Source organism: Limulus polyphemus, unplaced genomic scaffold (assembly GCF_000517525.1).
Source record: "Limulus polyphemus unplaced genomic scaffold, Limulus_polyphemus-2.1.2 Scaffold1332, whole genome shotgun sequence".
NCBI classification, from domain to species: Eukaryota; Metazoa; Arthropoda; class Merostomata; order Xiphosura; family Limulidae; genus Limulus; species Limulus polyphemus.
The window spans coordinates 158,585-183,040 of NW_013666942.1; the positions used below are offsets into that span (position 1 = coordinate 158,585).

The following is a 24,456-nucleotide window of genomic DNA, read 5'->3' on the forward strand; positions in this document are numbered from 1 at the left end:
TCAAAATTAGGGACGGCTGGCGATGATAGCCCTTGAGTAACATTGAGGTAATACCTCGAACAAACTAACATGTTACCAACTAGTCTATCAGTTCAAAATTAGGGACGGCTGGCGATGATAGCCCTTGAGTAACATTGAGGTAATATCTCGAACAAACTAACATGTTATTCCATATACCAAAGATTCGTTCCAATAGCACCGTCATTTGGGCTTTTCTAAACACAGAAATATAACTTAAGTTTTTTTTCTTTTACATCTGTTGTTCAAGAGTTGAAAAGCTTGCTTTTGATAAAAGAGAACTTGAAATTGTTAAACATTAGTGAAATTTTAAAAACAATGTATGCTTTAACACCAGAGACGTAACGAGGAAGGTGCACCCCCAATATTCCCTTTTTCAGCACAAAGTTAATTTTCCATGAAATATGTTGGCAAATATATATATATTCGTGTTTTTTTTTGTTTTTTTGGGGGGGGGGTAATCTCGGGAGAAAAATAAGTACTTTCTTGTTACGACGAATTTTTAGACAAACGACGAAAATACAGAGAAAATTTTGGCAAAAGGTGATAATATTTATAAGGGTACCCGGATTGTGATATTGAGGGTTCGTGGCTCGCGTCCCGTTGCTTAGAAGAACCGCACTCAGCAGTTTTTGGCTGTGGGTGCTCTATAAGTGTGACCGTAAATCCTGTTATTCGGTCCTACAAGAGTGGCACAACAGTTGGCGGTGGGTGCTGTTGGCTAGCTGCTTTCCTTCGTCTCTTATCATTCCAAAATCGGGGAGGGTTATGCGCAGTTAGCCTTTTGTGTAAGTTTTTTCAAACGTTTGAAAATAACTTGTGGAAAACTTTCAAAAATTTTTTTAGTGATTCCCATAAGGCGTAGTACAAACGGTTAATAAGATCTCAGTAATTTACAAATAAATGTTCTTTACGGAGACGAACAGTAAGTGTATATTGTGCATACGTTAATACGGGTTAAAAGCAATGATCTTTTATCATTTCGTCGTGATTAAACAAATGATATAAGCCATAAAAGGTGCTGAAAATGTAAATATTTTCCACCACAGGCTGCGCATTTCTTTATTGTAAAATGTTATACAAAATACGCGAGTTTTGCTTATTTTTAAAATTCTCGCACGTTTCCGATCCACTTCTCTTCGTTTCTCGATAAACAGACACAATGTGGCATGCATGTGAGAAACAGAATTTAACTATGGAATAATGAGAACTTCGTAACCAATTAAAATGGGTTGTTCTAAGTAAATGTGAGTTAATTCATTAACAACATTCAATTCCAAGACTAGCAAATATAAAATATTTATTGAGAAGTTGTTGGCATCCATAAACGCTCCTCGTTAAATCTGAATTTAAATATCTCGTTTCTTCTTTAGATAGACCCCCCACCACCGTTTTATCGTAAAGTGGAATTCTCTCCCTGACTGTGTACGGTTTTATTAAATAGTAGTAATGTCTAAATGCATAGTAATTAATTTTTTTACTGAATTAATTATTCCTTAACGCTCTCAGTGTGATCTTGATCGTTTGCAAAATTTCGTTATATGTAATAAAACAGTATATGTATAACTCTACACCCTGTTTATTTTACTGGTATTGTAACACACTATGATAGGTGGTGCTCCTTACCTTCTGTTTATCACTGGTATTGTAACACACTATGATAGGTAGTGCACCGTACCTTCTGTTTATTTCTGGTTTTGTAACACACTATGATAGGTAGTGCAGCTTACCTTTTGTTTATTACTAGTACTGTAACACACTATGATAGGTGGTGCACCTTACCTTCTGTTTATTTTACTGGTATTGTAACACACTATGATAGGTGGTGCACCTTACCTTCTGTTTATCACTGGTTTTGTAACACGCTATGATAGGTGGTGCACTTACCTTCTGTTTATTACTGGTTTGGTAACATGCTATGATAGGTAGTGCAGCTTACCTTCTGTTTATTACTGGTTTTGTAACATGCTATGATAGGTAGTGCAGCTTACCTTCTGTTTACTACTGGTTTTGTAACACTATGACAGGCGGTGCAGCTTACCTTGTGTTTATTACTGGTTTTGTAACATGCTATGATAGGTAGTGCAGCTTACCTTCTGTTTACTACTGGTTTTGTAACACTATGACAGGCGGTGCAGCTTACCTTGTGTTTATTACTGGTTTTGTAACACACTATGATAGGTAGTGCAGCTTGCCTTCTGTTTATTACTGGTTTTGTAACACACTATGACAGGTAGTGCAGCTTACCTCCTGTTTATTACTGGTTTTGTAACATGCTATGATAGGCAGTGCAGCTTACCTTGTGTTTATTACTGGTTTTGTAACACACTATGATAGGTAGTGCAACTTACCTCCTGTTTATTACTGGTTTGGTAACACACTATGATAGGTAGTGCAGCTTACCTTTTGTTTATTACTAGTATTGTAACACACTATGATAGGTAGTGCACCTTACCTTCTGTTTATTACTGGTTTGGTAACACACTATGATAGGCAGTGCAGCTTACCTTGTGTTTATTACTGGTTTGGTAACACACTATGATAGGTAGTGCAGCTTACCTTGTGTTTATTACTGGTTTGGTAACACACTATGATAGGTAGTGCAGCTTACCTTGTGTTTATTACTGGTTTTGTAACATGCTATGATAGGTAGTGCAGCTTACCTTGTGTTTATTACTGGTTTTGTAACACACTATGATAGGTAGTGCTCCTTACCTTCTGTTTATTACTGATTTTGTAACACACCATGATAGGCAGTGCAGCTTACCTTCTGTTTATTAATGATTTATTAATGACAGGTAGTGCACCGTACTTTATGTTTTTGTCGTTGAAACATACATAGTGCATGGTAGATTGAAATATATATATATAATAATAAAGTATATTATTTTGTACGACAAATAATTGAATATATAACACACACATATTTATTTATTTATCCAACCATGTTTAAGAAATCATCGTACTGACGTGACTTACGTAATTGCCAGTATTTCCAGCAATTATTAATTGCTGTGTGGCTGTTCATTGGGGAAGGATTGACTCGTTATCTTGTTTAATCAGCCTCTAGAATTATGTTTAATCTTGTTAAACTCAACATTAGAGAATTTTTTGTTTGTTTTTCGTCAGCTAATAAGATAATACGGGGTTCGTTAGTTGACATCAACTTATTTTATGCTGCGAAAGAGCCCCCCCCTCTCCATTGGTTCAGCGGCAAATATGAGGGCGTATAACGCTAAAATTCGGGTTTAGATACTTTCGGTGGGCACATTACAGATAGCCATTTGTGGAGCCTTGCGCTTAACAACAAAAAGAATGTTGGGAAAAATTAAAAGGTTGATTACATGCCGGTTTTAACGGCGTGTGTCAACCCGTGTGTGTGTGCATCTAATGTATATATAACGTGTTATTTGTATACTATAAACAAAATGTTTTCTCATATTGGATAGAAATGACATTTTTCTGTTTATCAGCCACTACTCGAGATGTAAGTACGGTTTTTAAACGACCAACCTTTCCTGTACCGTATAATGCACCTTTACAGATCAATAAATATTGTTGAACTCTACCAAGTCGTACAGGAATTACCGTCGACTAAAATCCGAAGCTGATTGGTCACTTTCGGATGATTGTGTAGAATATTAGTTGTGGGATTCTTATGGTAAAAAAAAAACGAACATTATAGGGTGATTTAAAAAGCTGGTAGGTTTATTGCACGAGCCCGAGAGTGGGAACTGTCGCCGGAACGGTTCAGTGATCCTGCCTACTGTGAGTCAGCGTGCAGGTAAAGATTACGAGGCGATGGAATGTAGAAAAGTTTCGGAGTTTTGCGGACGTACAGTGCCGCTGGGATGGGCTACTGACGCGTGAAGTGTGTGTTAGAGAAAAGAAATAAAGAACAGGAAAACATTTCTTTTCTGGAGAGACAACAGACTTTCTCGAAATATCCAGCGCAGCTTGGTGTGGTAGGTCCCCGCTATGAGAGTGGTTAGTAGAAAAATTTTGAGACTTGCATGTGGCGGGCTTAGAAAAAGAACTGTAGTTATCCAACCACAACAAGTTTCGGTACCCCGCAGCATCCCTGCCCCTCTTGAGGGGTCGGGTTTTCTTTCCTTAGAATCTTGCGGACAGGTTGAGTCCACTGATTATGGTTAGCCGAATCGTTCTTCCCGCGGTGGGGTCTGAAAAGTGGATCCATGCGCACGAGCGAGCCTCTCCTCTTTCAGGAACGTTAGCCCCCCGGGCACTACCATCCCGTGATCCTGCCCGTCTTTGTGCCTAGTTTATTCCGTTTTTCTCTTTTTCCCCTTCAAACTGCTTGTTTTCCTTCTACTCGTAACGGCTAACTTGAAAAGCTACTCCCTAATTTACAAAGCAACTTTTTCGATGAGCTTTATTTTGCTACAGCCATAGGACGTAGATAGAGCTCAAGACAGCTCTGTATGCGTGGAATATTTTGTATTCTGAACAACGCTAAAAAAAAGAATTTAAAGTGAAGAATTACCGTTTCAACCTTAGTTTCACAAACCAGTGAAAGGATTTTGAATAGCACTAGAGGAAAGATTTAGTAAGAGCTCACGAACGTGCTGGAGGGTTGTTTTCCTCAGAATTCTTGTACAGTGCCTCGTTCAGTATCCCTAGTTATTGGCTTTCTTTTCTCTAGTTTATACGTATTCATCTACATGGGGCTCAAGTGGGGAGAAGAGCATTGCATATAGTAGTTATATTGTAGAGATAGAGACGGATCGTTAAGCGCGAAGGAAGGATGAACGCTGCACTTGTGATGCGCCAGAGCAAGCCCAGCTATTGACTAGGTATGTATGCTTTAAAATGTAATTTTTGGATTATAAGAAAATATGACTGTAAATAGTGTTATCGATTTTTTAAACGTGCACTCCAGTAAACGAAACGAGTGTACAAGTATGAACGTCAGATGATTCTCTATAAATCACCAGTGTAAATATGCATCGAAATTACACGATCGTATAATTGATACTTGGGGGGGGTTATCAATTGGCAAATTTTACATCACAAAGACGTTCGTGTTTTCCTATGGCTGAAGCTTTTCATTCTATTACGTAATACTAATTTTTCGAAATCACGTGCAAATCGTTGTAGGACTAACTGTGAACGGTTTTCGCGTGATATGTTATACAAGTAGGACGAATTATTGATCTGTGTTTAACAGTTCACGAAGTTTGTCGTGCAACGAACCAGTGATAACGGACTATTTCCTGACTGGCTATCAAACAAGCCAACCTCTTGATTCAAACAATTTAATATAATCAACTCATTTTATATGTGACCTTATTCGATTACGTCACAGACATTGCATAACAAATAACACGAAGGCTTTCGGAATTTATATGTTTGGTCTGTCAGTGTGTAACTTGTAAGCTGTCTAAATGATAACACAACGAATAGAGAAACAGACCAAACCATTTTAAAGTAAAGCCAATTTTCTTGTCCAGTGCAAACTTATGCAAGGAAATAAAATGACAATTATTATATATTTAATGTATATAAGTTACAAATAACAAGCCAGTTTGAGAGTAACAGCTCTTTTGACTTTTCTACAGTGAAGTTCTTATAAAATTTAGATTACTTCGTTTCTGTATATTGGTAATCTGCATACTAACAACGCCGAAAACCGGGTTTCGATACCCATGGTGGGCACATTACAGATAACCCATTGTGTAGCTTTGCTCTTAACAATAACCAAACCATAACATAATAATATTTGCCCCTAGAACGAACGTGCTCCCCCTCCCGGTGGCTCAGCGTTAAGTCTGAGGGCTTATAACGTTAAAACTCAGGTTTCGATACACATGGTGGGGGCAGGGCCTAGATAGCCTAACAACTAATAAATCTTAGAAGTTAATAACTTCTGTTTATATCTTGTTCGAAACAATAGTTACAAAATTTCCATAACTTAACAATCTTTTCTCACTCGTAGCAACAGTTACTAACCTCTCACAGCTTAATAATATCTGTTCATAGCAATATTTACAGGCCTGGCATGGCCAGGTGGTTAGGGCGCTCGACTCGCAATCTGAGGGTCGCGGGTTCGAACGTGGGGCGTTATAATGTGGTATTCGTTGGTAAAATAGTAGCCCAAGAGTTGGCGGTGGGTGGTGATGACTAGCTGCCTTCCCTCTAGTCTTTCACTGCTAAATTAGGGACGGCTAGCGCGGATAGCCCTCGTGTCGCTTTGCGCGTAATCAAAAAACAAACAATATTTACAAACATTTCACAAATTGCTTTTTGTAAAAAGCAACAAATTACTAACCTCTCATAACGTAATCTTTCTTCATAGCAACAGTTACTAACCTCTCATAACGTAATCTTTCTTCATAGCAACAATTACTAACCTCTTATAACGTAATCTTTCTTCATAGCAACAATTACTAACCTCTTATAACGTAATCTTTCTTCATAGTAACAGTTACTAACCTACCATATCCTAACAATCTTTGTCCTTAGAAATAGTAACCTCTCATAACTTAACAATTTTTGTTCACAGTAAAAGTTACCAGCGTCTCACAACTTAACCTTTGTTCATAGTTTGAGTGCTAGTAAAAGATGAATTCATATGACGCCGCAAAACAAAGGATTCCAGTGTAAAAATCACAAATGCCTTTTAAACCGTGTTGCAAAAAATCTCCACATTACAACAAAATAACAACAACAAAAACTTCCGTACAGCGAACAAGAAGGGGGTTATGAAAGAAAGTTGAACTTAACGCGGTATTCGATTTATTTTTTCATCTACACATATATATGCAAAGTTATAAAAGGCGGTAAAAGTTTTTACTTGAATATTACGACAGGTGCTGGAAGAGAGGGTAGAAGAGTTTGGGGGGGGGGGGGTTGTCGGTACTATAGGTGTGAAGTGGGCAGCGGCAGTGTATGGGCCAAAGGGCGTTTACTGCTACGTGAGGAGGTCTGCAGCGTTGCTCGGTTTTGACTACTCTGTAATTATACTGGTTTGCCGACTAGTATCAAGATTGCTTTGTTGGCGGCTGTCCGGAGGCCTAGACATGACACCACGTGGGGACCCCGCCGCAGCTGTGTAAGGATTTAGTGGGTGAGGGAGTGAGTTGCCAGTGGTGAAACAAGGAATTACTTCTACATTCCGATTCGTGGCTGGTTATATGATGGACAAAAATTACCAGTCGTGCTATTTACAAGTTATCATAATGTTTTTGTTTCTTCTTTCTGTGGTGTAGTTTTACACACACTTTTCACATTCAAGAGTTATTTTAGTTGAGTTAAAAAAAACGTCTCTGTCCGTTTGAATGTGAGATATATATTTTGACATTTTGGAACTTAACTGTTACCATGGTAATACATCTTGCGTATTTTTTCCATCTGTGAACACGGTCATCTTATGAACATGAAAATCTAATGTCACCTTTTATTTACAACAGTAACTGCTAGACCTGTATTGGTTTGAGTTTCTTGAGATTAATGCACGTTTGGATTTATAAATTATTATGTAAACTTGACATTTGCTGTAGTATAATATTCATTATTTCTGGCCATGGCCATTAAAAATGTTAAAATTAAATAAAAAAAAAACAAACAACAAAAAACTTCATGTATCACCATATAGCTAAATTACAAGGATGTCAATTGGAAATGAGTAGACAATATGTCATTAGGTTATTTCACTAAGTACAATATAAATAACTGTCATACCCTTGGGAGATATTGCTTTTAAAAAGTTATTCTCGCAAACTTGTTTTAAAATGTTTTAACTGTAATAAAGCAAGTAGTGTGATGTTCTCATTTTGTGATATTCGTTCTGTAGATTATAAAATAAACATTTTGAACAACTCAGTTTGTAGATTTCTTTCTTTTTTTGCTTATATGAAGAGTGTGTTTTATTTGAAAGTACCAAGTTTTGTTAAGAACAGATGATGTACTTAAGAAAATCGATTGATTTTTTTTTCTTTTTAAAATAATTTTCTAGTCTTGGAATGGAGTTAAAATGATGAAGATTAGCAGGAACACTGAGAGACATGGTGGATGGTGATACAGAATGAGTGGTGATGTGCATGGTTTAACTCCTCTCAAGCTCAGTGGAGGAAAATTAATTGAACCTTCAGTGAGGTCTCCTGCAGACGGAGAGGAAAATAAGCTCCATACAACACCGAGCGAGGTGCACGGAAAAAGCACCCTCAGAAATAATGATGAAGATGTTGGATCAGTGTGTGCTGAACAGCGGACTTTGTCAAAAAGCATTAATGTCTCTAAAGGTAGTAAATGTAAAACTGTCGAATTTCAAAAGGATCTCAAAGAAGGGGGTTATGAAACCCTTTCTCCAAGGTTTAGGTGTAGCTCTCACGAAATGGATGATCGACGTGAAGAGTACGTTTCACTTAGTGCTGATGTTACACCACCATTTTCAAGAAGTGGAACCCCAAGTTACTTGAAGTGGGCTGAAGGTCTTCAGTATCTCTTGCAGGATCTGGAAGGGGTGAATCTCTTTAAAATATATCTAACTCAGGATAAATGTGCAGAGAGCTTGGACTTCTGGTTTGCCTGTGAAGGTCTTAAGAAAGCTAGTGCAACCGATGTAAACTACATTCAACAAGTGATTAAGTTAATATATAAAAAATTCATAAGATCTAGACTCATAGAAATTAAACCTGAAACTAGAGATGAAATAGCTAGTAAAATTGAAAGTAAAATGGGACTTGATCAAACAATCTTTGATGATGCTCAAAAAAACATTGAAGATATCATGACAAGGACGACATATCCAAATTTTCTTAAATCTGAGGTGTATCTTCATCATGTTCAGTTTATGCAGCAAAACGTTCATCTGGGATCACCTAAACAAGCAGAAGGTTCAGAATCTGTCAGTGAAAACAGCAGCAGTAATAATTCCAGGCAAGGATTAGATATCTTACCTACGTTGCATGAAGACGCTGAAATGAATGACAATCCAGGTAAAGAGGCAATACCTTTTACCAGGGAAGTGTTGAAGCAACGATCGAGAATAATGGGAAATGTTCTTCATTATCGACCAGAAGTGCAGGCTGGGTATGTTGTTTTCTAGCTTGACATTTGTTGATAAACTCTGCAATAAATTACCTTGTGTTTACATGTATTAAATCATTATATTGATTTTTTCATTCACGATATATTTTTGAGAAAAAAAAGTAATTTATGTAACATGTAATTAAATAGGCACACTATAAAATGTTTTTTTTTTTTTTTGTTCAATTATATTTTGCAAAGGTATTTTTCTAAGGGGTCATAAGGGAAAAACTTAGCCCTATCGGTATCTGTCCCCCTCCTATTAAACTGATTCTTAACCTGAATCAAATCTAGGTACCATGTCAAACCTGAATAAAACTTGGGTTCCACCCCAAACCTGAATAAAAACTGGTCACCTTTCCAAACCTGAATAAAAACTGGATATAATTTAAGTCCTGAATAAAAACTGGACACCTTTACATACATAAATAAAAACTGGTTACTACCCTAAACCTAAATATTTTTGATTCTGTCTTGGATCTGTGTTGCACTTGGATCACATGGTCATATAAATTGAGTTAATTATCTTATCCAAATGCAGAACATGGAGATAAGTTATAAAATGCAAATTAAAGCCAAGTTCAGGTTTTTGGTGCAAATCTTGATATTAATGATTTTTCTTTACAGAGGATACAGCTGATGATTTAATTCTTGGCTTTAGTATACATAAATTATAAAATAACAGTATTTCTCATTCATGCTATAACGTCAAAGGTGAAAGTGTATTTCTTGTTCTTACAGGTTGGCTTGGCTAACTTTTTATTGTTTTCTTATTGAACATTTGATAGTTGAAAATTTAAGTTTTGTTTAGGTTTTTGCCATAAAGCCCAAATTAACAAATGTGTTCATAATTTATAAAGCTTAAAGTGTATCCCTGGCTCTTGTTGTACAACTGTCTAGGGTATCAGTTTTTTTGAATTTTATAAGATGAAAGGTAAATGTTAACTCAGATTCCCTATCCATTATAACTTGATTGGACAGAAGTTCAATGATAAATTTTGAATTTGGGTTTTTATAAGCTTTGTCACAAGTTTGAACCTGGGAAGCTATAGCTGTTAAATAGGTTTAACAACTGTCACTCTTTCTTTTAACAGGCACTACCTACATGGACCAAGTCGAGTTCCTAAACCTTACCACATGAAGTACTCAACTGTTATCCCAACCTCTGTCCAAGATAGTGAACTTCAAAGCCTTTCGTCAGATGCACAGACTGATGATACTATGTCCTTGACAGATAGCAGCAGTGTGTAAGTAGAATTCCCTATATACATGTATACAAATCTCTTGAGCATTAACAATTCACTATAAAATCCTTGTAAGAGGGATGGTTTCCTTCAGGCCATAACTGCTTGCAGCATAAAATAGTTTTCAGGAGCCAAAGGTTGCCATGTTAAGAAACTCTCAAGTTCATGACTGTTATCTAACTCTTGCCTTATTTAGTTGAACAAGCTACCGCTAAGATACTGTACATGCCTGCCAGATGATGTAATAACAAGAATGACAAAAGCCTATTGTTCTTAATGTTCCGAGTCTCTTCTAGACCTTATATACTATGCTTGTAAGTTGTTTAGTGGTGATGAAAAATAGTAGCTTAGAATTTTAGCCAAGAACCCATGTGTAAAACAAATAATTTCTTGTTCTGATTCTCATATCTTTAAAACATTAATTAGTGAGTTTTTTGAGTTTCTCCTAAAATCTGCCATTTCTGTTGTAAGTTTGAGATTATTTTACTTAAAAAACTCACAATATATTTAACTCATACCCAGTTTTAAGTCATCGCCTTGTGCTGTAAATTATGACGGGTGGGTTAAACATAAAAACATTTAACCCGAAAGATAAAACTTTTGTTAACCCTACATTTAACTGTTTGATGTATTTAGTTCCTAAAAAAGACACTCTTAGTCTTTTTCACGTAACAGCATGGCTGTAGGAAGCATTGTCATTTCTAGGGGGAGCTCTGGGGGCATGTCCCTCAGAAAATTTTTGAAACTTTAATGCTATGAGATTCAATCTTAAGCCATTTTAACTACAAATACTGCTTACACACAGCGTAATGTATTGATTTAAAAGAAGCAAGTTTTAATGGTTCTACAACATTTTACTGCCTCAGTAAATGACTACCGTTGCATTTTATTGCCGTCAAGAGCTGCAGCAATTAATTATTTCATTTTAAAGTTTTCTGCATGTATAAATATTATATTATTGGAATAAAAGCATCCATTATCATGTCAAAAAAAACTTGAACATGAAAATTACGTCATAAAATTTGTACCCGTGAAAACATAAATAATAGTGTACGTATTTGCTCTATTGTGATAGCCTTTTTTTTTTTTCCCAGCAAATTATTCGGTTACTTTATTATTCTGTTTTTTTTCAATCAACTTATTCAATTTTATTTTTAATCAATTTTATTTAGAATAAAGTCGTTCGCTATGCTAGGAAATGTTTTGTTTTGAGGACATAATTATTTACCGGCAATAAGATGCACCAGCAGTCATTTACAACGGCGGTATATTCTTTTGATGATGTCATTTTAACGTTTTATATATTTCTTTTTGTCAGTGATTGTGGACCTACTTTACCTTCAAGAAGTCAACTAAAGAGACATCAGCAAGCAATGAAGAAAAATGCCAGTTTAAACAGGGATTATCTAGCCCACCAAACCATAATACCTGTATGTTTTTTTTTAATATTGAAATTGCCATTATATGTCTTTTAAAGTGAGCACACACAACAATACATATAGCAGAAAATACCATCAGATGAAACTTTTTTTATTTCCAATTTCTAACCATAGAATATATACTCATTTCACTAAGGAATGTTTTCCAATGCAAAATATGTAATTACAACAAATATTTTTTGTATATTTTCTTTAGTTAGTTAATCACTATAAATTCAATAATGTATGGTTTATAGCTATTTGTTAGATCACCTATATGAAACCTTTTCAAGTAAAAAATTTATATTAGTAAATTTATTAACCCTAAACTGACCTCATTGTCTTTTTTTAAACATATTTTTCACAACTCTTAAAATAACTATGCCCCACATAGCTTGTGGGCTCACAACTGTGTTTGTTAGGGTACCCAATAACAAAAAAATTTAAACAAAAATACTATCTATATTGCATTCAAGACTATGTGCATTGGTGGAGGTCAAAGTATGCATGCCCGACCTTGTACAGAGTACCATTCAACACGTTTTTATGCAGTTGATGTCAGAGTTATCAACATTTCATGTTATCCTTCATTGCTGGTTTATCAACAGTTACGCTTAGAGTAGAGAAAATTTTGGATACAATATACAAGAATATTGAAAAAACATTTACGAGGTTATGCAAATAGTACAATGGACTAAAGTATTTCTCTTCCTCACACGAACATCACCTTGCGCTTTAACCTCTAAGAGTCTGAGTCAAACTGATGTTGGTATTTCATAGATATATCTTATTATGAAAACATTAGTGACACATGTGGATTGTTGTTTACAACAGACTCGTACAGTTGACTGAAAGCTTTTCACACTTTGTGAAGATATGCTCCATAAGTTCGAAATTTACAATCAACATTACCTTTCCAGTACAAGGTTGATCCAATGGACTGACCTTATGCACATTCAGTTATTTTCACAAATTAATGCTGGGGGTCCCCTTCAATACTTTACATAGAAAGTGATCATTCTAATAAACTTTTTGCTCAGTTCTTTACGCTCAATGTTGTAACAGGCAAAAACACAAAATTATTTAATTTAATATGATATATGAACCCCATCAGTAGCGAGTGGTATGAAAAAACAAATCAATAATCAGAGGGTTAAACTACACGAAAAGGAAATGCAGTTTTAGAATGAAAAATTCTGGGCCTGACTTTAGCTTTTGATGTTATGCCTGAATACTTATATAATTATGTAGTATTTATAAATAAGAAGTAGTTTTAATTTTATTGTTTTTACGTTTAGTAAAAAGGTCACCAAAATATTGTTTATCCTCAGCGAACTCAGCGACCACCAAAGGAATTTATCAAGCCCATGCAAGAAGAAGACTTTGCAGCACTTTTAACCCAAAAATTACTGCAAGTTAAGAAAGAAAGAGAGGCTCAGGAAAAGATCGAAGAGTCTATTCGAAAACTTGAGGTATTAGTCCTTCCAATACTGGAAGCATGGGCTTTTTTGTTCTTTGACTAAATTTCGTGATTTTATTAACAGTGGAGTTAGGTTGTATGTATATGTGGTAACTCATCTGAAAATTGCACAAAGCCTGTTTTTAATCTTTGGTTTTAAGTTTAACTTAAACTTGTATTTATAGTTTAATTCCCTGTGCTTGCACTTTTAACTTGAGTTAAGTGCTTTATTTAATTTATTGTGAATGAATTATCATCTCTAATTGTTTTGTTCATTGACTGACCGACATTACAAGTATTGAGATTTTTTTTCAAATTATATTTATAGATAGAAGAAGAAAAAACACATTCTTGTGATAATGCTTTCCAATCCTCAGTGGGTAGGTTTGCAGGTATTCCTTCACAACTTCTGACAGCAGCCATAAAAGAGAAGCAAGCAGTTACAGAGGAAAATGACCAGTCCATTTTGGACCAACATGTATCAAGAGTGTGGAATGATTCAGCACATCAGACTCCAGGTCAACTTTCTTCTTCACCAATACCTTTATCACCTCCGCTAGAAAGGCGAAGGTCTAGTGTACCAGGATCATCAGGGTTTATTCCACTGATGTCTATGAGGTTGTCTACTCCAGGTTTGAGCAGTGGAGGCCTCTATGTCAGCCCTTACCAATCTCTTCATACCCATCACCGCCCCAGAAGGGTATGTGGTATGAAAGTTCTAAATATTTACGAAAACTATCAGAATCGAGGCTCGATTCTTGAAAATCATTATTCACACTGATTGAAAGTTAGCAGTAACCAAAAGTAATGTAACATGTGGCACTTTTGGAATCATTTGCACAATATGTGATAATCATGATTTTCAGATAATTAGTAATAGTCAATAATTTATCTGCAAACAAAGGACCATAAATGAAACTGGTTTTTAATCATTTAAATATTTATATGTAATACTGTTGAAATAGTTTAATTACAATATTTTATTAATGCATGTTTAGGTAAATAGTGGTACAATCTAAATATGATGCAGTTGAAGTTGTGCTTTTGGTAACAGTACAGTCGGACTGACTTATAAGTTAAAAGTTTAGTTGATGTTATTTAATAAACAATAGCAGGTTTGTACGTTGCTAAAATTGTTGGCATTTGTCCATCTTAATTTTGTATGATGTGATATTGATGTTGCCATAGTGCAAATTGATCCAATCTCCACTGTGTTCATTTCTTTATTATTCTTACATTCGTCCCACTGGTGAACAGAAAGTACTCTGTTTATGGCACAATAAAAAATTGAGACTGAATGGCAAGTGTTTAATTTAAACCATGACACTTTTTATTGTGTAAAGACCTAAATTTGGTTTTTTTTCAAAGTCAAGTTCTAAATATTTCCAAATTCAAAAGTAAGTTTAGTAAATAAATAAATATATATATATAATACAGATTGTTCATAATCATTTGCCAGTAAGGATATATTTTACTTTAGAACTTCGAATTGATACTTCAGAATATTTACTTTTATAGGTCAGAGAAAAGAGAGTTTGGAGTATATTTTTGTTTTAAAGTGGAAAAGTGTGTAAAATATATTGATTATCTCATTTTCTGCTGTTAATGTAAACTCAGTTGTACGTAAAGTGTATTAAAATATTTTAATAAAATTAGGAGCCTTATTAGATGTTAAATATTTAAGCTGTTGTACAGAGTACATTTCAAATTTGATAAAGTGACCTGTCTGTTTTGTTTCTCCTTAAGTAGATTATAATCTTAATGATTTATAATTCTCTGAGAATTTCACAAGATGATATAAATTTCTGACATTTTGTATAACACTGGGGGTGACTTAAGAGTCTTAAAATATCTTAAACCACTGCAGTTTCATAGTAAAAGTAAGAATACTATAACGTCTTGCTGAATTTCTCAATTATCTGGACTTTCTTCAGAATTAGCTGTAGAAAGAAATTCTCTGTTATTGTTTTTATTCATTCTCATACTTTGTTATATGGATGGAACGTGACATTTTTTTTTGTCAACTAGGACCGGGATGCATGCTCGAGTGATAGTGGAACAGTTCATGATTTCACTCCTGAAAATGAACCCACTAACTTTCCTGCTTTTCCCTTACACATCCATAAACATGTACATCATCATCATCCAACAATGTCTAGAACGTCACCAGAACAATTCACCACGGCTCCCGTGGAGCACCAGCAGACCCGGAGGACAAAGGATACGTCTCGAAGATCAAGTAATAAAAAGTTATCAACCAATGACTCAAGCAGCAGTTGTATTGACAGTGGTGTTAGTGTAGCGTGTGATCCGATCCCACCTACCGTGGCTTCTAGTGAAAGGTAGCACTGTAATTTTAGCTCAACTGCACATAATCAATTTGTAATTATGATACTTGAAAGCTTAGTCATGAGATATCTTTATCACTAAAGCCATAAAGTTATACTCCAGTATTTCAAGACTGGTAAGAAAGGAAATAGAATTATATGACTTTTTAACCAATTGAATAATAAGATTTAGTACACAGAAGAAATGTTTTACCAACATGCTGATCTAATACAGTTTCATTAGTGGGTCTTTGTAAATATTTTTTGAAAACTAGCTAGAAGGTCTGAAAAGTTACAAATTGTTCTTTTTATATAGAACATTCTAATTTATAAATAAAACTATGTGTTCCTTAATACTTCAGTAGTTAGATTCTTGAAATAAACTCTCAAATTTTGCATTGAATAATTTTTATTTAAATAATTTTCTTCCAAATTAGTCACATTTAAATCAGAAATATGCTGGATTTTACTTCCTAATAGTAGAAAGCTAGAGACCGGTATTATACACCATGAGATATTAAACACAGGCTGATAGTAGTGTAACTTCTCGTTCTTAGGGTTTATCACTGGATGATGGACAATGAGAAATACACTTCTCATGGTCATGGTCCAGATTCAGAAAAAGATTCCTCCACGAAACATAAGAAATCAAATCGATCTTCGTTGTCTACAACTTCGCCAATACCCTGCCGACAAAGGTAAGAAGTAATTTTTTTAACAATTGTGTAATAGATATTAATTTTAGGATTTTTTTTCTACTTTTACGTCATTATTGGATGTAATTGTTTTTTAACATTTTTCCCATGTGTCTGTGAATTTTTATCTCCAGAAGAGAAGTACAAAATGTTTTCCTTACATAGTAGTCTGATCTAAATGTACATTTTATTATTTAGAAAGCAAAAATTAGTATAGAATTTAAAATATATATATATTTATATACATACATAAAACACTGGTGTTAGTAAAGAAAAAAAGAAATGTGGCCCCAAAATTTCAATAAGTGGATTTCTCTCACAAAATGTGTTTTTTCTTACATCTGTGACAGGGAAATTAATGCTACATTATTTTTTTCATAGCAACTCCAAAAAGTTACCAGCTTACAATATTCCACGTTCAAGCTCTGTAGAGCGAGGGGGGCCTCTTCCCTTGCATTTGCAAAGCAGTATTTCTTATTCCAAATCATCTAATCCACATGTTCCAACTTATCCTTTCCCCTGTGGGGTACAGCCTACTCAGCCCATTGCCCTAGATCCTTCAATGCCTATTCTTCCTCCACCTGATACAGCTACGCAGCTTCTAGAGGCAAAACGACGGCTGGAAGATGAGGCACGTTTAAAATCTGGTAAAACAAAGTAAGTTCTTAATTCAAGGCTTAAACGTTTTTTACATTATTTAAAAAAAGGATGTATAGAAAAGCATAACACCTTTCTTGGCTAACTGTTTATAAGTTATAATACAATATGAAGATAATTTTAATCTGGCTTAGCCATTGTACTAAAAGAGTCATATATATACATACACATAAATAATAAAGGATGTATAGAAAAGCATAACACCTTTCTTGGCTAACTGTTTATAAGTTATAATACAATATGAAGATAATTTTAATCTGGCTTAGCCATTGTACTAAAAGAGTCATATATATACATACGCATTTACAAATTAAAACATTTTTATTTTATAAAATGTTATTTCCTATTATATGGATAAATAATAGAAATGTTATCTGTTTTGAAGATTGAACGTATAACTGATTTTTGATACTTAAGTGGGGTTAAAATTAATCAAGCTGGTTTCGCTTAGTATGTCACAAGAGAGTCCAACATTTAGAGCAGTTCAATAACAATGTACCCAACCATTTCAATTCTGACATTTTATTAACAATATAATTTAACTTGTCTAACCATTTTGATATTGGTGTTTTTGTAAGCAGAACCAATTCTTCAAGGGATAAACAAGGTCACCAGGATTCTGGTCGAGGCAAGTTTCCTGTCAAGAACTTTGACATTACAGAAGACTCTGCCATCCCCAGGTACAACAATATTTATAGGCATCCTTTTGTCATCCGTATTTTAAACTATTTTAGTTGAAACAAAGGTTAAAAGAATAATAGTAGTAGTAGTAATAGTTATTGTAACATTATTAGTATTATTGAATTTTCTTTAATCTTTATTTACCCAACTATATAAAATCCTATTATTAATCTATCTGAAATTAGTTGAATATTGGTATATGCGAGTTAAGATTAACTAGATTAACATGTAGCTTATCATCAATACAAACTTATAGATTTGAAGAATGAAGTACAATGGTTCATTCAGTAATATCGGCCAGAAAACTTTTACTGGTTATTATTTTTGTTAAACATGGAGAGAGGGTTCATATAGAAAACCTAGACATTTAACGTACTATATTCAATGTTTATTATTTAACAATTTTGCCAAAGTAGCCTGAAAAGTTCAGTTTAGTTTAATTTAATATTTGCTTTGATACTGAATAGTAAAAAATGTATATTTTTAAAAATGAAGTGTACATCAAGTCACAATAACTATAATTAAATCAGGTTTTAGGTAACATGTTGTATGCAGAAAACATAAAGAATATTATAGGATTAGTTTAACACTGGTTTAATGATACTTCCTGCAATGATAAACCTAATTTACTGTTGATTTCAAAATGTTAATCAAAATGTAAGCTGATCACAAATATACTCAAAAATTGTGTAACCCACCTAACTTTTAAAGCTTCATCATGTTAAATTGCAGTAATCCTTAACATGAATGGGTGGTAACAGTAATAAAATAACATTGCAATGCAGTACAAGGTAGTTGTGTCTTGTTGGCAGTGGCACTTATTGCATGCAAGCTGTGGTCTCATTTCTTCGTCATTGCCAAATTGCTTTGGTACCTTTCTAAAGCAGCTTAAGGTTTCTGTTTTATTACCTTTTGTATAATATAAAAAGTAGCATAATATCGTAGAAAGTAAGCATCAATATTTTATTTGCATTTCTTATTGTTTTGCTACAGTAAATAAACATCCCAAGCTTAATTTTTCATAGGTCTGGTCCATGAGTGTCAATTTGCTTAAAGCTTTGCAAATTTTGTTTTTAGTGCACTAAAACAACTTTTTATTTGAGATAAAAAGGAATCAAGGGCATGAGAAACTGAGTGTGTGTGTGTGGGGGGGTTTCTAACACAGTCATTAAGGATGTATACAATGTACATAATACAAACCTTTTAGGTTTTATGAAGTTTGGCACCTCAATTTTTCAAAGTTGTACTCATGTTTGTGAATAAAGTTGCAAAGACAGATTATCTACTAAGTTTTACATTATTGTTTTTTTTTATTTAGCTCACGGAAGTCCAGCAAGAAAACCTCGCCACCTACTCATCATCCTGGTTCTCTACCCACGACTCCCAGTGATGTCACTGTTATTGGCTATTGTTTCTCTGGAGAATCTGTGCCTTACAGGACTAAACTTTTAGGAAAAAATATTACCCTCAAACAGTTTAAAACTCTTCTTAGCAAAAAAGGAAATTACAGGTACTACTAGTTTTCATACAAACATTTAACTACAAAAAATACAAAAAACTTTAGGTTAAAAGATTAGCTCTTTCTATTATTTAGTTTTTAATTAGGTAGTTTATTATTATATATTGTTTGTTGAGCTGAAATATAGTCTTCAAAACTTTTATATGAACATAGAATTAAAATATACCGAACTCATTAGTACCTACAAGATAAATTATTTAAGAAATGCTTCGTTTTTCACAGCCCTTTCAATAAAGTTCGGACTTATAGCATGATTATTGGAATTAAAAATGACCTCTGGGTAAGATGATCAAGTTTTCTGGTTTTAACTTGAAAAGTGATTTTGATAGTTCAAGTTGACTACGGGTGTAAGTTAAGGTGACCACAATTTATTAACCAAAACCAGGGGTACTAGTGTGTAGAAATTTTATATCAGTGGTCCCATAATTCCAGGTGCAGGCAGTACTGGAGAAGTTTACTGTACTTCTGAGTTTATACGTTTTAGGGTTTAATTTTTTAAAACAGAACAGGAAAATAGTCTATTACATATCCGTTTTGCACATAACGATGCTATACCTAAATTAATAAATAATACAAACAGCAAGTTCACTGAATGTTTATTTCTGATATATATTTTTGCTGCAGAATTCATTTTAAGTGTAAGAAATAAACTGCAGTGGTATTGCTGGGAAATAGTTTTGAAACGGGGACATTTTCAGGAATAATAATCTCCCAGGTATAACATTCCTTATATAGGGTTTATCCCTGTATGTCAGGGATATATAGTCACCATAATGTAAGTGGTCATTTAGAAGTATGAACAACTGCAAACTAATATTTTTTTGTTGCTAAAACGAAACTAATGTTGTTTTTTAAACTTACCTTTGTTTAGATACCTAATTTTTTGTAGTTCTTTACGTACATGTACACGACTTATATTCTTTGTCTGAACACAAATATTATTAATTTTTCTATAAAATTCAAATCAACAATGCGAGAAAAACAGTTATAATCAGTCGAAAGCAGTGGTTCTCGATCAACCTTTTTGGCTCGGAGTCCACTTGTAAACATCAACGGCCAGTTGCGACCCTGCGTAAAGAGCTTTAGTGTCTAACTAACTAAATAACTGAGTAAGCTGTTTTCAAAGTCTGTTAATGATCCTTTCGCACATTAATTCTGAAGATCCAATTTTGGGTTGTGAATCATAGATTGAAAACACTGATCTGAAGGATCATAAAAATTATGAGGAGTGTTGACACACATTAGTTTTTTTTAATCAACTAAAAGTTTTATTTTTCAGTAATCATAGGTTTCTCATCAGAAATGAACACAATGTGTACATGTCTCAATAAAGTGTTGAGAGAAATAGTATATCTGAATAAAACTTAGATTTTTGCAGACAGAATGTCAACATGATAACTCGTAGCCATTGTTTTTGAAACGTACATCTGATTAAAAATTATGTTCAATTAATCAAAGGAAGAAGCGTGAAATATTTCTTGACTACTAACATCATTTTTGACATCAGTAACCTTTTTTTTTCTCTACAGGTACTTCTTTAAGAAAGAATGCAATGAATTTGGAACTGGAGTAGTAAATGAGGAAATATCAGACGACAGTGAAGTGTTACCTCTTTGGGAAGGAAAGATCTTTGGTACCATTAAATCAGTAGACTGAAGAGGAATTTATTTTGTGTTTTGTGTGTGTGTTGCAAAAATATTCCATTTTCAGTACTTGAAGTCCTGTTCTGTAAATATTTTTTAATTTTATAGAAAAAAAAAGTCTGACTTTCACTGTTACTTCCTTGAGAGAAAAACATTAAAGACAAATTATTTATTATTCTGATTTTTTTTATCATAGTGAACTAAAGTTATCTTCTTTCAAGACATCAGTGATCTCTAACTCATGAAAGATATGCATGTAAACAGAATAAAGATATTTTATCTTTCTCTCTCTTTTTTCCATATCCTGAGGACTCTGTTGTAAAAATTTACATATATATATATATATAAATATCCATAATTTTATTGTCTAAACTTTGTAAAAGGCTCGATTGCTTTAACATGTATCAAACTTGTGAAAATAATACTCCTACATATATATATACATGTGTCTATAAATAAAAGTTTGAAATCTGGGTGTATAATCAAGTATATATTGAATGATTTTTGTTTGTTTTTAAAAGTTTCTGTAGTTACTGCATTTTTAAGTTTTATGTATTTATTTGATATCAAGTTTTGGTAGTTAGTTTCATATCATATTGTCAGAAAATTCCATTGTAGACAGTTCAGTTGATTATATGGCTAACATTTGTGCCTAGCTTAGTTTGTTTACTATTAAACGATCTACCAAGTAGTAAAGAATCACCCCCCCCCCCCTGTTTTATTTTATTTTTTAAAGATGTATGTAACTTTTCTTAGGAAGTTTTTCATTAATGAAGTACAAATCCTGCAAGTTCTTTAATTGATTCAGAGTAAATTTTCAAGTTTTTTAGAGAAATATTTTAAACCATAAATGTTTACCGTTGTTTATTTTCTTGTTATTCTGTTTTTGAATATTTAATTTTGCTTCCACTTTATAACAGCTGTAAAGCTACAAATAAAACAAAAATTAGCAATGATTTTTGTACTTCCAGTACTAATTATATCAATTCCTACATTACTGATCAAATTCCTAAGGTGGAAATTAGTTCATATTTTGTTTAAGAATTGAATCCTTCAATTATTACAATGTTCCTGTGTTTGGTCATGTAAGAGTGTATCTTAAATGTGGTTGCTTTGAAATACTATAAAAACTGTAAAGCATCAAGATTTAGTGTAATTCTTAAGTACTGGTAGATCAGCAGATCATTTTTTTTTCATCAATCTAGAAAAATTTCAGATAAATGTATTGCTTGGAAAATTTTCTATTTTATTTTTACTTTCGGAGTTAGTATTAAAAAAAATTGCTGCTAAAAATAGGTCTTGTGATATTCACAGTTGATTTTTTTTATCAGAGTCTTTGGTTTCTGTTGTCACGGTGATTATAGGAGTATACAAGTACCTGAAGGTAAAGGAACTACAATAAAAAAAATTGTTCAAATAAGCTCAGGAATACAATATCCACGTAACAGGGTTTTCTGTCTAATTACTAGATCAAAGAAATGTTGAGAGTAAGGTATGTAATATATTTTACAATATGTTAAGAATTGGCCCCATTTTTGGTACTGTATCATTCTGCAGGATATGCAAATAAATGAACACGTCATCATGCTTTTTGTAAACATTAAAATAGACATTTACTCCGTGCAAGTTGCTGGGTAGTTGTCTTCGATATTTTTATCTTGCCGAAGCTTTTTATGTTATTTGTAACGTGGTGCCAAAAATGAAGCTCATTTAAAGATATTTAGTTAAATAGCAGTGGTATATTTTGTTTTGGTTTTAGAGACTTTCAGGTATTCACTTAGTTATAATACAGGTATTTTTTCATACTTTTTATTGATCTACCAGTACTTTTGAGGAGTGAAACAAGTATTTTTAAAGTATGTACTTTCATACATTTTTGTTTAACTTCTTGAGGAACTGTGGTTTATATTATACATTTTATGTAAGCCGAGATATCTAGATCAGTTCTTGCTTTCATAACGGAGCTACCACTTAGCTCATAGTGATAAATATACATTAAATGCATTTGAAGAAGTACCAACATTTTTTCAGGCATATAAAGTTAACTTCAATTTTTACCCCATCTCCAAAGTTTTGTTTTGAAGAATTATTTATCAAACACTTGCCAAAATAAAATAAAGTTCAAATAGTAAGCTGTCAAGTTAACAAGAAGTGTTATTATGTATGGAATTAGCAATGCTTTATGTTAATTATAAGTAAAATGCTGATGTCTAAATCTTAACAATTTATTATTATTATACAGGGTTGCCCAAAATTATCTTTCCCATTTTAAAATTTAATAATTAACTAACTAAGGAAATACAACCATGCAGTTTTCAGCATCTTGTAGCCAAACTCAAACAGTTTTTACTGACATGTCATTAGACTTCTCCGTGTGCACCATTAGTGGTTCTTAGCATGTTTAAATGATATTCGATTTCAGTCCATGTTTGCTCCTACATATCCACAGCTATGGTGGCGATGGTGTTAGTTATCTTGGTCTTTAGCTTTGTGATGTTTACTATAGGTGTGTGATATCCTTAACATACCCCCATACTTCTTTCCTGTACTAATGTCTGAAATTATATTTCATCAAAGTCACTGACTTGATCTCTGCAAGACAAACAATGTATTGAGCTTTTTCTTGTACGGTTGCCGCTTTTTGGGGGAACAGGACTCAATGGAGTGAAATGGTTGAATTTCCTTAGTTATTAAGTTTTAAAATAGGATAGGTAATTTTGGGCCATCTTGTATATCAGAGTTTTACAATCATATGTAATGAAATGGGAATATGGCAGCTGTTTTGTAAATAGGCATTGTGATGTATTTCTTAAAATTTGTAATCATGTAAAAAAAATTAGTGTCTGTTTATCAAAAACTGTCTTTTGTAGATAAAAGTAGATGCTGTGCAAATTTAGCCTTACTGTAAATATAGGGGTCAGATGTGTCTAGAAATATATGCAACTTGGTTTCTTCCAAGGTATTGATTTTCTCAAAGCTAGAGTGGTGTTGTTTAGATTATATTTTTTAATACAACAAATTAAGTAATTATCGTGCTTCAACTTGTAAATAAATAAACCATTAATTTGTTGTTTCTTAATATAAAAGTCTTGGCATGGTTGGATAATTGTTTTGTACAGCCTTGTGATGACAACAATCCTTACACACAACATAAAATGCATTGATTAGTTGTGTTGTAAAGTCTTGTAATGATGATGATGATGTTTAACATCAACAGAATGTACAGGGTTGTTTTGTATAAATCTTGTAATGACAGTGATGTTTAAACATCAATACAAAGTGCATGGTTGTTTTGTAGAGTCTCATGATGGCAATGAAGTTTACACATTAATACAAGGTGCATGGTTGTTTTGTAGGGTGTCGTGATGGCAATGAAGTTTACACATCAGTACAAGGTTGTTTTGTAGGGTGTTGTGATGGCAATGAAGTTTACACGTCAATACAAGGTGTGTGGTTGTTTTGTAGAGTGTCGTGATGGCAATGAAGTTTACACATCAATACAAGGTGCATGGTTGTTTTGTAGGGTGTCGTGATGGCAATGAAGTTTACACATTAATACAAAGTGCATGGTTGTTTTATAGGGTGTCGTGATGGCAATGAAGTTTACACATTAATACAAGGTGCATGGTTGTTTTATAGGGTGTCGTGATGGCAATGAAGTTTACACATCAGTACAAGGTGCATGGTTGTTTTGTAGGGTGTTGTGATGGCAATGAAGTTTACACATCAGTACAAGGTGCATGGTTG

General features: G+C 33.6%; 1 protein-coding gene and 1 long non-coding RNA gene across 5 annotated transcripts in view; one reads left to right on the forward strand and one right to left on the reverse strand.

Moving 5' to 3' along the window:
* Window positions 1-22,967, forward strand: part of LOC106463132 (axin-1-like) — a 53,807-nt gene extending 30,840 nt beyond the window's left edge. For 2 of the 4 annotated variants that reach the window (XM_022390561.1, XM_022390559.1), the window contains exons 2-12: window positions 7,994-9,069; window positions 10,161-10,313; window positions 11,629-11,740; window positions 13,060-13,200; window positions 13,516-13,887; window positions 15,216-15,529; window positions 16,072-16,212; window positions 16,591-16,866; window positions 17,445-17,546; window positions 18,866-19,057; window positions 20,596-22,967. In XM_022390561.1, coding sequence (XP_022246269.1) covers window positions 8,063-9,069; window positions 10,161-10,313; window positions 11,629-11,740; window positions 13,060-13,200; window positions 13,516-13,887; window positions 15,216-15,529; window positions 16,072-16,212; window positions 16,591-16,866; window positions 17,445-17,546; window positions 18,866-19,057; window positions 20,596-20,722 — 2,937 coding nt within the window. In that variant the 5' untranslated portion in view covers window positions 7,994-8,062 and the 3' untranslated portion in view covers window positions 20,723-22,967. Of the gene's footprint in view, window positions 1-4,681; window positions 4,833-7,993; window positions 9,070-10,160; window positions 10,314-11,628; window positions 11,741-13,059; window positions 13,201-13,515; window positions 13,888-15,215; window positions 15,530-16,071; window positions 16,213-16,590; window positions 16,867-17,444; window positions 17,547-18,865; window positions 19,058-20,595 lie in introns of all 4 variants that reach the window. The other 2 variants (XM_022390560.1, XM_013923110.2) reach the window with 2 other exon arrangements.
* The window catches only part of LOC111086695, a 10,809-nt gene continuing 2,444 nt past the window's right edge, over window positions 16,092-24,456 (reverse strand). Inside the window, exons 2-3 of the long non-coding RNA XR_002611423.1 lie at window positions 16,616-16,853; window positions 16,092-16,200 (exon numbers count right to left, since the gene is read on the reverse strand). This is a non-coding gene — a long non-coding RNA (uncharacterized LOC111086695). The remainder of the gene's footprint in view (window positions 16,201-16,615; window positions 16,854-24,456) is intronic.